This window comes from Haemaphysalis longicornis, unplaced genomic scaffold (genome assembly GCF_048455015.1).
Source record: "Haemaphysalis longicornis isolate Haplotype H1 unplaced genomic scaffold, Haemaphysalis longicornis Haplotype H1 scaffold_4, whole genome shotgun sequence".
Lineage (NCBI taxonomy): Eukaryota > Metazoa > Arthropoda > Arachnida > Ixodida > Ixodidae > Haemaphysalis > Haemaphysalis longicornis.
Genome location: NW_027526361.1, coordinates 165,917,254 through 165,931,848, shown reverse-complemented (window position 1 = coordinate 165,931,848; position 14,595 = coordinate 165,917,254). Strand labels below are relative to the sequence as shown.

The following is a 14,595-nucleotide window of genomic DNA, read 5'->3' as shown; positions in this document are numbered from 1 at the left end:
ACGTGCGCAACACCTTCTCTCGCCGCGTTGGGTTCGCGCTGAGCAACAGTCGGTTCGCGCGCAAGAACAGGTGGGGGCGCTCGCATCGCGCTCTCTCGCCGCGGTCGGTTCGCGCTTAAACCACATATGTCGTTCGCGCGCGCTCCGGTCGCTAACATATGTGGCGTGATCGTGACGTCAACATCACGCGTTCGTGTGGTGGCGCGATTTCGGCGCTATAACACTCTCTCGCGAGGGGCTTTGGATTGGATTGGCTTGGATTGGCTTGGCTTGGCTTGGCTTGGATTGGATTGGTTTGGATTTGGATTGGAATAAAGTGGATTGTGTTGGATTGTGTTGCGTCATAGCCGCGCCATGTTGCGTCATAGCCGCGGCAGGGAGTTCACGGCACGTTTCACGTTTCACCATCGACTTCATCGACAATTTCTACGCTAGAAGACAACAATTACAACAACAACAACCAATACGTAATCCATACGACTTGCAGGCGCGCCCCCCGCGGAAATGCTCTGCATTTGATCGTGCCCCTCGCGAGGGGGGTGTTTTTTGTTGTTACCGTTAGTGACGTTACATTTTTTATTTTTATTTCTGTTGTCTCTAGGATGTTGATGGTCTTAGGGCTGATCCTTCCTTTGGCATAGTTCTTGACTGCTTGTCTTGAGTCACTGACGATTGTCCTGCAGTCTTGATCAGCAAGGGCCAAGGCAATGGCTATTTCTTCGCTTCTTCAGCCTTCTTACAGTTCACGCTGGCTGCTGTTCTTGTCTTCCCTTCGTTGTCCACCACTACTATGGCATAGCTGTCTCTGTTGGCGTACTCCGCCGCGTCCACCTATCTGACATATGTATCCGTTGCGTGCGTGTGTACCATGGCTTTCGCTCTGGCTTGCCTTCTGCCCGCGTTATGCTCTGGATGCATGTTCCGAGGGAGAGGGTCCGCCCTGATGAATCTTCTGGCTTCGTCCGGTATTGAGCATTTGGGGCCTTGCTGTCTGTGATAAGTTATGTTTAGATTGTCCAGAATTCTTCTTCCGGCCTTTGTTGTAGTGAGTCTCTCCAGTTGGGCTGCACGCTGCGCTTCCGCTATTTCGTCGAGCGTGTTGTGCATGCCTAGCCGGAGCAGTCTCTTCGTGCTCGTGTTTTCCGGTAGTCCTAGGGCCATCTTATACGCTATTCTGATGAGCACATTGAGCTTGTTCTTCTCGCTTTGGTTCCATCTGTGATACGCTGCCACGTACGTGATATGGCATGTCACAAAGGAGTGGACTAGCCTTGTGAGGTTGTCTTCTCTCACTCCGCCTCTCTTGTTCGTGATCCGTTTGAGCATTCTTAGTGCGTTTGCTGCTTTGCCTGTTATTTGTGTGATGGTGCCGCCATTGGTTCCGTGTGCTTCGATAAGCATACCGAGGATTCGGATCTTGTTGACCGTTGGGATTTTGTTGCCGTCGCCGGTTCTGATCTTGATTTTTTCGCTCTCTCTCTGTACTTGGTTCGGTGCGATTTCGTTGGCTGGTAGATGAGCAGCTCTGATTTGCTCGGAGAGCATCTCAGGCCCGACCATTCGAAGCTTTCGTCTATCGCCTCTACTGCCCTTTGCAATGTGGCCTCAATGTTCGCCTCGCTTCCGCCATTCACCCACAGTGTAATGTCGTCCGCATAGATTGTATGGCACAGGTCTTTGATCTGGATCAATCTCTTGGCCACTCGGATCATCACGAGGTTAAAGAGCATGGGTGAGATGACCGCCCCTTGTGGGGTGCCCTGGCTTCCCAGCTCCTTTTCGTCTGCCTGTAGTTCTCCTGCCCTGAGTTCCGCTGTTCGGCTCGTCAGGAAGTCCTTGATATATTGGTATGATTGTTCACCCATGTTGAGCTCCGGCACTTGTCTTAGGACCGCCGCATGCGTGACCTTGTCAAAGGCGCTTTCCAGGTTTAGTCCTAGTATGGCCTTGTTGTCTCTTGTTTTGTCGTCAATGATTTGATGTCTGATTTGGATCATTGCATCCTGTGTTCTGAGGTGCTGTCGGAAGCCGATGATTGTTGCCGGATATAGCTCTTAATTAATTCTCCCTCCAGGTACTCTTGCCACCGATTGTGTAGGACGTGCTCCATGGCTTTGCCCACGCAAGATGTTAGTGCGATTGGGCAGAGGTTGTCCGTGCTCAGTGGCTTCCCTGGCTTGGGGATGAGGATTGTCTTGGATTTTTTCCACTGTTTTGGGAGCTTGCCGCTTCTCCAGCATTTGTTGTAATATGGTGTCAGGTTCTCGACAGATTTGTCGTCGAGGTTCCTGAGGATCTTGTTGATGATGCGATCCGGCCCGGGCGCCGACCTGGTGTTCAGGTAGTGCAGCACCGTCCGTACCTCTTCGACTTCGATATCCCGATCGAGGCGCTCGTTGGATCGGCCTCGGTACGGGCCGTGCACCACCGTGTGCGTCGTCGGCACGTATCTGTCTCTCAACTTATGTGTGAAGGCTTCGGCTCGATTCTCGGTGACTTCCCGGTGCAGGAGTTTGGCGAGTCTGCCTCGTTGATGCGACTTAGTCTTGGTTTCATCCATGATGTGTTTGAGGAGATTCCACGCCTTACCGTTGTGTAGCTGGCCGTCGACCGCCCAGCACATCTCGTTCCATTTTTGGTTGCTCAGGACTCTGCAGTGAATTTGGATTTCTTTGTTGAGCTCAGCCCCTTTCTTTCGCAGTCTTCTGTTAAGTCGTTGCTTTTTCCACCTGTCTTGGATGGCTTTTTTCGCCTCGATCAGGTGTGCCAGCCTGCTATCCATGGCTTCCGTTTCCACGTCCGTTTCGATCTCCTTTGTTGCCTCTCGCACGTCGCGTGCGATTTTGTAGGTCCATTCGGCGATGTCGTCTATCTCTTCGACGCCCGCTTCTTCTCGGTCCCTGATCTTTCTAAACTCCGACCAATCGATCCACGTGTATTTCTTTACGTTGCTCTTCTGGTCGGCCGGGACTGGCACCGTGATTTCCACTATTACATGATCACTGCCCAGGTCGTCTCCAGTGTTTCTCCACTTGATGACGGCGTCCGCGTCGTTCTTCACGAACGTAAGATCTGGCGTGGTGTCCCTCGATACCGAGTTGCCGATCCTCGTCCGGTACGCTGGGTCCGTGATTAGGATGTAGTCGATGTCGGTTGCTTCTTGTGCTAGATTCATGCCTTTGACGTTGTTTTTGACGTAGCCCCACGATTGGTTCATCGCGTTGAAGTCTCCGCAAGCGAGTAGTTTGGAGTATTTAGCGATGTTTCCGGCCTTGTGGAGCAGTGACTTGAATCGCTGGTGCTTCTGGGACGGGCTGCTGTATACGTTTAGAATAAATAGGCTCTTTTTGTTGTTCTTGGTTGGTATAATTTCCGTGTAGACGTGTTCAATCTTGTTTTTAATTTGGTGTTCCAAAAAAGTCAGTCCTTTTCTGACCATCGTGCATAGGGCTCTTCCACCTGCCGGGCCCACTTGCACTTTGTATCCGGGAAGGGCTGGCGTTTAGGTGAGCGTTTCTTGTAGTAGTATCACGTCCGGCTTTTTCTTGGCGTGTTCGATGTGCTGCTGTGGTACTGCCCGCTTTGGTTGGAGGCCGTGGCAGTTCCACTGCCATACGGGTATGCTTGGTGGATCGGTGGCCATGGTTGTCCTGATTGGTAGTTGCTGCCGGGTTCTTGGCTGATCTGTTGCATCACCGGTGTCATCATTTGGTCTATGCTTGCTCTCATGTCTTCCAGTATGCTATCTTGCTGTTGAATTTTTTTTTTTCCGAGGGTTTCCGTAATCCTCTGGATTGTCTTCTTGAGTTGCTCCCGGATGTCGTGTATTGTTACTTTTTCTACTTGTTCTTCAATAAGTCGTTTCTTTGCTGCTGGCCCCCTGTTCGTCTCTGTTATGACCTTGCTGATGCTTGGTTGGTCTGTCAGTTGCTGCCCGTCAGTCAACTCTCTCTTGAGGCTGTTCACGCTTTGGGTGAGTTGCTGAATCATCGCTCTCAGCTCCGCATTTTCTTTACGGATGTCCTCGTTCTGTTTCTTGCTCTGGATTCGCTGTTTCTTGTGTCCCACGCTCTTCTCTATGTTTCCGTCTTGCCGACGGTCACGCGCACCGTGTCTGCCTAGCTCACTTTTTCTCCGGATGGCGATCGTCCGCGTCGAGTGCTGTTGTCGCGGCTTTGCCTTCTTTGTTTGCTATTGTCCCGTGATTGCGAGAGGTTCCGAGAAGGCGTCCTTAGATTATGCGCAGCTGCAGTGTCGAGCGGTGGAAAATTCCACGCCTGCGTCAGCTGTTCTTCTGCTTTGCGCCTTTCCCACTGCCGCTTACGCACCACGTACGGGGTCTTATATCTTGCTCGACAGTGTTTATGTCCTGTGAGGTGCTCATCCCCACAAAGCTTGCACTTTGGTGTGCACGTATGATCTTCTTTGGGGTTTTTCTCACCGCAGCCTCTGCATGCCCGCTCGTTTGGTGTTGGGCACACATCTTTACGATGTCCTACTCGGCCTTGTCCTACACGTGTCCTTGGTGGCACACGTCTACTTGTTTGCGATAAAGCTGACACTTGATGAGGGCGTTTCCATACCTGACAAAGTTGGGAACCTTGCCTCCGCTGAAGGCTACGAAGACTGTTGTTGACGTTCCGATGCGTTTAGTGCCCAAGGCTAGCGGGTTCCGTTTGTTGGCGATTCTATGTCTATGAGTCTATGTGATTCTATGAGTCTATGTCTCTCGGCGTTTCGATGAGCGGGATGCCTCTAATTACTCCTTTAACTGTGTCGTACGGGGTCGTGCGATATGCGCTCACCTCGTGTGGGTTTCCGCTGACGACGATGCCTTGAATACCTTCATAGCGTCTTGCGTTCTCTTCTTTCGGCGTGCTGATGACGAAGATGTTTTGTTGCGCGTTTATGCACATCGTGTCTTCCTTTCCGGCCTCCTCGGTGATCCCGGCTGCAACGTGTATGGCGGCCATTACGTCAACTAGTCCCGTCTTCGCCACGTGTAATCCTCCTCGTGGTCGGACTACAATCTTGGTCTCCTCCTTTGGCATCGCCGGCATCCTCGCTGCTTTGATTGCCGAGATCCTCGTATTTCTTGCCTGCTTTTCGGTTTTGCGTCTGTCGTCCCCTTCGTTGGTGGTTCCCGTCTTCTTCTGCCGACGCCTGGCGTATCGCTCGCCTGCGGTTCTCCATCCTGCTTCTTGGTTGAAATCTTCCGGTGGGATTTCCTCTCCCTCCACTTGCACATATTTTCCATGGCCCTGGTCTTGAGTGCAGGTTTTCATATCTTGCTGTAATGACGCTCCCTCGGGCGTGCCCAGACTTGCCGCCAGCATGGCGGCCCGTCTAGTCATTCCTCGTTAGGCTTAGCGTTGCGTCGTCCAGCACTGACAGAAAAATCTAACAAGTCCGCAAATTTTCACTTGCCTGTTGGGATTTCGGTATCCACTGATGTCGCTTAACTTCCCAACCACGCTGATATAGGTGGATGACCGTTGTGGGTAATTAGCACTGCGTAATGAACCATCAATTGCGGGGCCTATGCGAGACCCGTCCACTCACTTCGGCGACCGCAGCGCCCCCCGCAAGCGCCGAGCAATCGCGCCGACGAAGCTCAGGGTCCGCCGCTCGCTTCAAGCGTTTGCGCTCAGCGTCCCGTGCCCTTCGCTGCGCAGCTTTGTCTTCAGTGGACGTAGCGTCGCTGTTAGTTTGTGGGGGGGGGGGGTGCTGACACTTGCTTGCGCCAACCCACTGACTGACGGGACTGTTGCTTCCATCACACTTTATCGGAATAACGGAGTGAAGTGGAGTCAACCGCAGCAAGCGCTGAACTGAACGCGCGCAGCGCGCTACCCGATTCACATTGAAGGTTGAAGGAGAGGAGACGAGAGGAGGCGAGATGCGCAAGCGCCGAGCATGCGCCGTGAAAGCAGAAGCGAGAACGCGGGAGAAGCGAAAGTGAAGTGCACGCAGGTGGTACGAGAGAAGAAGTGGCGGGAGTATCGCGTAGCAGTGCGAGAGAGGGAAGGATGAGAGTTGCGCATGCGCGGTGTGAGTGCGGACGCCGACGCGGGACGTGCCCAGACTATAAGATGCTCCGCATCTAAAAGAAAAGGAAAGGGTAGAAAATGTATCGCACCGTCATGTTTCTTGGCGGTGGCTTTATGAATAGTCGCTAGGACAACATAAAGTCTGGGAGAGAATGTAGGTAGTAAATCATCGCCACTTCATCTGTTTTTATAATATCTTGTAATTTTTTAAAGTATGCTTTGCAATTGCACCACTGCCCTCGGGGAACAGCATCATTTTGAATTTTTGTTTGTATTTTGATTTGACTGTCGTTTTAAACTACTAAATGTTTTTATTCCAGTTTCAGTGATAATTCAACTCATCGAATTGGTTCGTGCACGAGTTCAAGCTCCCGAACCAGTTCGCGAACCGGTTGGGTACGTGATGTTGTCGAACCGGAACTGAACCGGAACGAAATGATTTCGCCTGAACCAGAACCGTAACCGAACCGGTATTTTTTTAGGTTCGACACACTGATATGAACGATATCAGTGATAACATTACATCATTCATGATGCTTTCTCTAACGATTGTGTGCTGTATAGGAAAATTTCGTGTGAAAGTCATACCCAAGTAATTCAAAATGATCTGCACATGAATAATACTTGGTGCGAAAAATGGGGGATGTCCTTAAACCTCGAAAAAACTGTCTCCATTAGGTTTACCAGGAAATAAAATGTACACTACCCAATTTATAAAATAAGAGATTGCTCATTAAAATGTGTAAGGGAATTTATATACTTAGGAGTTTACATCTACACTGTCCTGGCACAGACACATTGATTATACTACCCGTAAGGCTTCAAGGACGTTGGATTTTCTGCGCCGTAACACAAGCACCTTCCCGCAAACTTCCAGAGAACTATTCCGCACGGGGCACCTTGAGTATTCATGGTGACGGTGTTGGCGACACCGCGGACCCCGAGCCCCCAACATAAACTGTAACCTACCGTGGTGATGTGTTTAAAGGTGAAGAGTAGAAGCCTCAAACGGTGGCGTCGGAGCCCAGGTCAAGCTCCGGTGGATGGGCTCCCTATCTGTCTACCAGGCAGGGAGCTCCGGGACCTCTCAGGCTATCAGGGTAAGGTTTGAGAAGAAAGTACCCCCGTCCCCTGCTTTTTTCTATGCTGTATGGAAAATTCAAAACCCCCCTCCAAACATGATCGGTCCCTGAAAAGGGGCCGCACCGAAGTATCTTTCCCTCCACTTTCAAGCAGTAGCTTCCCAAAACCAGACAAATACTCTCGTTTCCTTGTTATCGAATCTCTTGACTCAGCCCGCCCTCTTGCTTCACAATCAGTATTTTTGATTACAAAATACCTTGATGGAATAATTGGGAAAACCTACAATGCCAAAAAACAACGCACAGGTGAAGTCCTTGTTGAAGTAAAAAACCAGCAGCAGGCAACCACACTTCTTGGTCAGACGAAAATGGTCGATCTGGACATCAGGGTCACACCCCACCGCAGCCTGAATAGCTCGAAGGGTGTGATCTCTGAGGCAGATCTTCTTAACGAGACAGATGCCGACATTCTTGAAGGTCTAAAGGATCAGGGTGTCACAGCCGTGCGCCGCATCACGATGCGTAGAGATAATAAGATAATCCCCACGAAACATATTATCCTGACCTTCAACTGCTCCTCACTTCCTGACCATATCCACGCAGGGTTCATCCGATGCTCCATTCGTCCTTACATTCCAAACCCGCGCCGCTGCTTTAAGTGCCAGCGGTTCGGGCACGGAACCAACTCCTGCCGAGGTCGTCTGACCTGCGCAAAGTGCGCTCAGCATGATCATCCTTCTGATAATTGTCCATCATCAACCCTCACCTGCGCCAACTGCCAGGGACCCCATGCCGCCTACTCTCGAACGTGCGAGAAGTTTAAGCAGGAGAAGGCGATCATTATTGTGAAGGTAACTGAGAACATCACCTTCCCAGAGGCGCGAAAGAGGTTCGCCTCTTTCCCCCTGGGGCGGAGCGGCGTCTGGTGCCCACAGGGACGCAGTTCAGCGAGTCTGACCTGGTCCCTCCGCCGCCCCCCCCTGGGGTGCCTCAGGCAGCCCAATCCGTCGCCACGCCGCTTGCTGAGGCAGCAGCGGTTGTGGTGACATCTTCTGTAGGTACCGGTGCCGCTCCCGCCTCTGTCTCCCCGTCCTCCAGTGTGTTGGAGGGTACCGAGGTGATGGACACCACGGGCCCCGCACCGGTTCCCACCGCCACCGCACCGCCCGTGCCACCTCTGGCGCCGCGGACGCCCTCGGCGGTGGCGGCTCAAGCGAAGGGCTCCCGAGGGGGGGGCCAAGTCCGGGGGGCCCGGTCCGTCGGGCACCCCTCGGACATCCGACGACGACATGGATGTCGGGCCGTTCCTGCCTGCAACGCAGCGCAAGGAACGCGTCCCGACGCCAAAGCCTCCCGACAAGCCAAAAAAGACGAGAGTCACAGCCCCGAAAGACGACACATAAACAAACACACACACTCCAGTAGCTCTCACACTAAATAATGGGAAGAGAAAACATAATTCAATGGAACTGTAGAGGCCTTCTTAAAAATCTTGACGGTGTATACGATATACTGCATGCTAATCAGCCAAGTGTAATGTGTGTTCAGGAAACACATTTCAATTCCAAGCACACAAATTTCTTGAATAGTTGCATGGTCTTCAGAAAGGACAGGGATGGCTGCACACACTCTTCTGGCGGTGTGGCCATAATCGTCCGGAAATCCTTAGCATGCCACCCTGTCACTTTAAACACTATCCTTGAGGCTGTAGCAATACGCTTAATAATATTTAATAGGTTGATAACGGTATGCTCCATATACATCCCTCCTGATGTTACACTTTCGAGTTCTGATGTCGAGGCGCTGGTTGACCAGCTGCCCGAACCGTACATTCTAACAGGCGACCTTAATGCTCAGAATTCTCTTTGGGGCTCTTCTCGTACGGATGCCCGGGGTCGCCTGATAGAGAGGTTTCTTACATCCTCTGGAGCATGCCTTTTCAACAATAAACAGCCTACATATCATAACATAGGACACAACACATACTCATGTCTTGACTTGGCTATTGGCTCCGCAGTTCTCTTTCCTCTTCTCGAGTGGGGTGTGGGAACTGACCCATATGGCAGTGACCACTTCCCCACCTCACTCACATACATAGGTAAAGGCCCATGCAGTCCATCTTCCCATAATAGGTTCAATGAAACACGAGCTAACTGGAATACATTTACAGAGACATCCAAACTACACCACACATCCATAGGACACCTACACGTTGAAGAATCTACCCAACTGCTCACGGCGCACATCCTCGACGCCGCCGAAAGGTCCATTCCCCACGCCTCTGGTGCCCCGCGCAACCAGCGGAGGCCGTGGTGGAATGAGGACTGTAGGCGGGCGCGAGAGGACCAGAACAAGGCGTGGGGTATCCTTCGTCGGTACCCCACGTCGGGAAACCTCCTCTTGTTCAAACGGGCCAAGGCGTTAGGAAAACGTGTGCGCCGTGAGGCAAAACGAGAGAGTTGGCGTACATTCATAACATCAATAAACTCCTACACAGACACAAGGAAAGTATGGACACGAATACGCAAACTCAAGGGACAACAAACACACAGCCTGCCTCTGGTCAGCACTACAGGGGACACACTCGAAGACCAGGCTGACACACTCGCACAACACTTCCAACACGTGTCCAGTTCCGCACACTACACGAACACTTTCCTGAAACATAAAGCCTCTTGTGAAAAGAAGTCTCTACACGACAACAACAAATCACAGACTTCTTACAACTCTCTGTTTTCACTACATGAGCTGAGGGCTGCTCTGAGCACGTGTAAACCCTCAGCTCCAGGCCCAGACAACATCACATACACAATGATACAACACCTGCACGCAGACACTCTTCTAACACTCTTACACCTCTATAACAAGATTTGGCTTTCGGGGCACATTCCAAACTCTTGGAAGGAGGCTATAGTTGTAGCTTTCCTGAAGGAGGGAAAGGACCCGTCGTCCCCCTCAAGTTACCGTCCTATTGCCTTGACGAGCTGCCTGTGCAAGCTCTTCGAGAAGATGATAAACCGCAGGCTCGTGTACTTCCTTGAGTACAACGGTCTTCTCGAGAGCTGCCAGGCAGGCTTCAGGGCGGGGCGATCCACGAATGATCAACTCGTAGCTCTTGAATCTTACATTAAGGATGCCTTCGTGCATAAACAGTATGTCGTGACTGTGTTTTTTGACCTCGAGAAGGCCTACGACACCGCTTGGCGCTACGGGATCCTCAGTGACCTGAAATCTTTCGGTGTTTCGGGCCATATGCTCAACACTCTGGCTAGTTATCTGTCCCACAGAACGTTTCGCGTGAGAGTTGGTAGCGCACTGTCAAGAATTCATGTGCAAGAAAACTGCGTGCCCCAAGGTGGAGTTTTAAGCTGTACTCTTTTTATAATTAAAATGAACTCTCTTGGGAAGGCATTGCCACCTACCATTTCTTACTCTATGTATGTAGACGACGCACAGATATCTTTTAAATCTTGTAATATGTCAATCTGTGAACGTCAGGTCCAGCTTGGTGTTAAAAAACTTGCCAGCTGGGCAGACAAGTATGGTTTTAAAATTAATCCGGGAAAGAGCTCTTGTGTTGTATTCTCCAGGAAGCGTGGGGTCCACCCGGACCCAGACATCACTCTTGCGAATGTGCCTATTCCTGTGAACAGGGAGCACAAGTTTTTAGGCATTTTATTCGATGAAAAACTTACATTCATCCCTCATATCAGACAGCTCAAATGCAAATGCTTAAAAACAATGAATATTCTTAAGGTCCTCTCACATCAATCTTATGGGGCCGACAAACAACTCCTGCTGCGCCATTACACAGCCTTGGTGGGGTCTCGGCTCGACTACGGCAGCGTCGTGTATGGGTCGGCGACAAAGACCGCACTGAGAATGCTCGACCCAGTGCTGCATCTTGGCCTTCGCCTCTCATGCGGCGCTTTCCGCACTAGCCCTGTCGAAAGCCTTTATGTCGAGTGCGACAAGTGGTGTCTAGGGCATCAGCGGGAGTATGTTGATCTGCTATATGCATCTAAGATTGTATCCCTTACCAACCATCCTTTTAATCCTATCATGAACAATACATCAAACTTGCAACTCTTTTTAAACAGGCCATCCATTTCCTTACCTTTCTCTCTCAGAGTTAGGGAGGAGGCTTCTGCACTCACGGTCCCTCTTTCAGACACGCACAAGACACCCATCCATAATTTAATTCCACCATGGCATCTACATCCTATATCATGCGACTTATCATTCACATTAGTAGAAAAAAATAGGGCACCCAGAAGTGCAATTCTGCAGCACTTCCTGTTCCTGCAGGACAAGTACAGGTGTGCAGAATTCTATAGCGACGCGTCGAAAACTGGTTTTACTGTACCTTGTGCAGCGCACGGACCAAATTTTACCGTAAATAAAACAATGAATTTTCATAGCAGTATTTACACGGCAGAAGCCTATGGCATTTTACTCGTTTCAAACCACATCCTCGAACATAAAATTCCAAAGTCCATCATCTACACAGATTCTCTAAGCGTTGTACAGGCACTGTCATCCGGAAAGTCATCTAAAAACTATGTCATAAATGCTCTTTTCAAGGTACTAATGTCTGCATATGCCTCAAATCTTGAAATAACTATATGCTGGGTACCAGGGCATTGTGGAATCCCTGGCAATGAGGCCGCCGACCAAATGGCTGGTGATGCTGCTCTCATGACTACAGTTGACGTTACAACAGTACCTTACACCGAACTAAAGACACACATCAGACGACAGCTTCGTAACACATGGCAATTACACTGGAGTCAACAAACAGACAACAAACTACACGTAATAAAACCACAACTTGGACGCTACATAACTGACTCACACAACAGATACACTGAAGTCGCCCTGGCTAGGCTGCGGATAGGCCACACACATGTTACGCACTCCCACCTGCTCACTGGAACTTCGGGACCCACGTGTAGCAGGTGTGGAAAGGGCCTATCCGTAGTCCACATACTAATCACATGCAAGGCACTTGACACAACACGACACAAACATTTCCCTGAATTATACAGACGACACATTCCTTTGCACCCATCATACTTTTTAGCCGACGAACCAATGTTTTCTAGTCAACGTGTTTTTAAGTTTTTAGCTGAGGTAAACTTTCTGCAGCTCTTGTCATATCATGTGTAATCACCCTGGCCCTATACACCAGCCATCTCCATTGTCTTTTGTTTTGCATCACCTTTACTTTTAGTCACATGTTTTAGTACTTATGGTCTCATCATAATTCAGTAACTTCTTCTTTGGCGCTCTTTGCCCATAGTCGGCCTTGCGCCAATAAAACCCAACTATCATCAACTATTAAAAAAAACTAACATACGGCCTATACTCGAATATGCTTGCACGGTATGGGAGCCGCCAACCCTTCTTGATAAAGCTAAATTGGAAACAGTTCAAAGCCTCGCAACCAGGTATGTGTTAAGAAAATTAGCAAAAGAGACAAATGTTAGTAGAAATACCCGCTTGAACTTACTGAATTGGGAATCACTTGAACATCGTAGAACTGTATTTGGCTTGAAACTATTTTATGAAGTTTCTTTTTAACAGAACGGTACGCCGCGCGAATCGAATATTTTCTCGCCTCAATACGTATCCACCCGCATATACCATATCTATAAAGTTCTTGAGATTGATTGTAAATCTAGCGCGTTCCTTGACTCATTTTTCCCTAAAAGCGTTCGTCAGTGGAACAGTTTACATTTGTACACAATTCTAGTAACACGATCCTGTCTACAGTTACGTCACTCGAAGGCCTAAACTAACATTGCCATGTGTTTGCTACGCGCAAGTTTTGCTGTTTCCTCAAATCACCTGTAAAGTGCGCTCACTATTATGAAATTACTTAGTGTAATATAATAGTTGTAGATTTGCAGCCTCGCATCAATGCTGTCTTTTCACGTGGTGTGTCTGAGGGCTATCGAAAATGTTATATGTCCTTTCTATTCCTTTGTCGTTATTTGAACCTTCGATTTCCGCTTGTGGAAAGTAATTCTGAGAGCCTTTTTCTTAATTATTGTAATGAAGTATTTTTAAGTGGCATGTCTTAGGCTATTTGAAATGTATACATGCGTTTTCTTGTCACTTGCTCTCTTGCTTGCTCGCTAATAAGTACTTCTTCTGAGTGCCTTTTTTTGTGTATCCCTCCCACTGTAATGCCGCAAGGCGCTGTGGGTACAAAATAAATAATAATAAATCATCGAGAAAACTACATCGCAGCCTGCCAGAATTGCCACTCCAATGGCCATGCGCCCACCCGTTGTCCCAACGACTGTGTCATGCACCCATATTGGCCGAGGCTCACTCACCAGATGTCTGCAATCTTAAAACCAATAATAACGTCGTGCGCAGAGACATCATACGGCTGGAAAGGAGCGAGTTGCTCATACTTTTAATACACCATGCTCCGAAGTCTTCACTTTGCGCATCGCCCGACTTCGAGCCAGAAGTATCCATTACGAAATTACACAGCATTCACTACCCTATGCTTAGGCTGCCCAGAGAAATGACAACACTAGAGTTTTTAAGGCCAATCAGGATTACACATGCCCAGCAATGGCTTATATCACCTGTTGTATTGAAGCCAAATAAAAGTGACTTCGCTGTAGTTTATCACCAGTACGTTCGGAGAACAACAGTTCCCGAAATTCCTCACGAGTGGTTCATATTCCAACTTGGTAAAACGCCGCGATGAATGGTTGTTCCACAAAACTCATGTTTGAACGTCTTTCCCGTTCCCGTGTCCCTATTTATCATCGCCCTTACATTGGGTGAGCGACTGGCTGCACAAAAACGTGAATTTGTGACGTTGACTAACGCACTGGTCTGATCTTCTCACATTTTTGGAGGTTGCTGGACACCTTGACCCTACGGGTCATCCATTCGTCGTATTCAGTGTACATGCTGTCCACGTTGACCCAGAGAAACGACCAACCAAGGTTTGCGACTCTTATCTAGTTGACGAACAGCTTCAGCATTTATGTTGCGACACTGAATATGCTACTCACATACATTGTCAGAGGGCCCGGATGACATCGTCGGTGTGTTTTATGCGAAGCTCGGGTGCCTGCAAAATAAATAGGAGCGGCTGCCAAAACGTCATAGGGTATATGCTTGCTGAAGAGAGGATTTGGCACGAGAATGCTCCTCTGTGAGATCCTTGCATCGGAGGTACCAGATGTTTCTTGATTCCCTGGGGCCGAACTCTCCAAAAGCAACAGCCGTTGTTTTGAAGCGGCTCGGTACTGGCAAGTATTCTTGGGTTGGGGCTTCGCTTGGAGGGGTGGGAAACTGGGAAACTCTCACGGTGTGTGCCATGAGGGGCAGCTGCAAGCTGCACGTGCAAAACGACGCGCATCGAGTCTCGTCGTTTTGCACGTAGCTTTTGACCCTTGCGCAGCTGCTCCTCATGGCACACCCCGTGTGAT

General features: G+C 49.6%; 1 protein-coding gene across 1 annotated transcript; it reads right to left on the bottom strand.

The window, feature by feature from the left end:
* Positions 1–1,993: 1,993 nt before the first annotated feature.
* LOC144180087 (uncharacterized) lies at positions 1,994–3,217 on the bottom strand. The gene has a single exon (XM_077708495.1). It carries the CDS (start codon positions 3,215–3,217, stop codon positions 1,994–1,996), a length of 1,224 nt encoding a protein of 407 aa, XP_077564621.1.
* Positions 3,218–14,595: the final 11,378 nt, after the last annotated feature.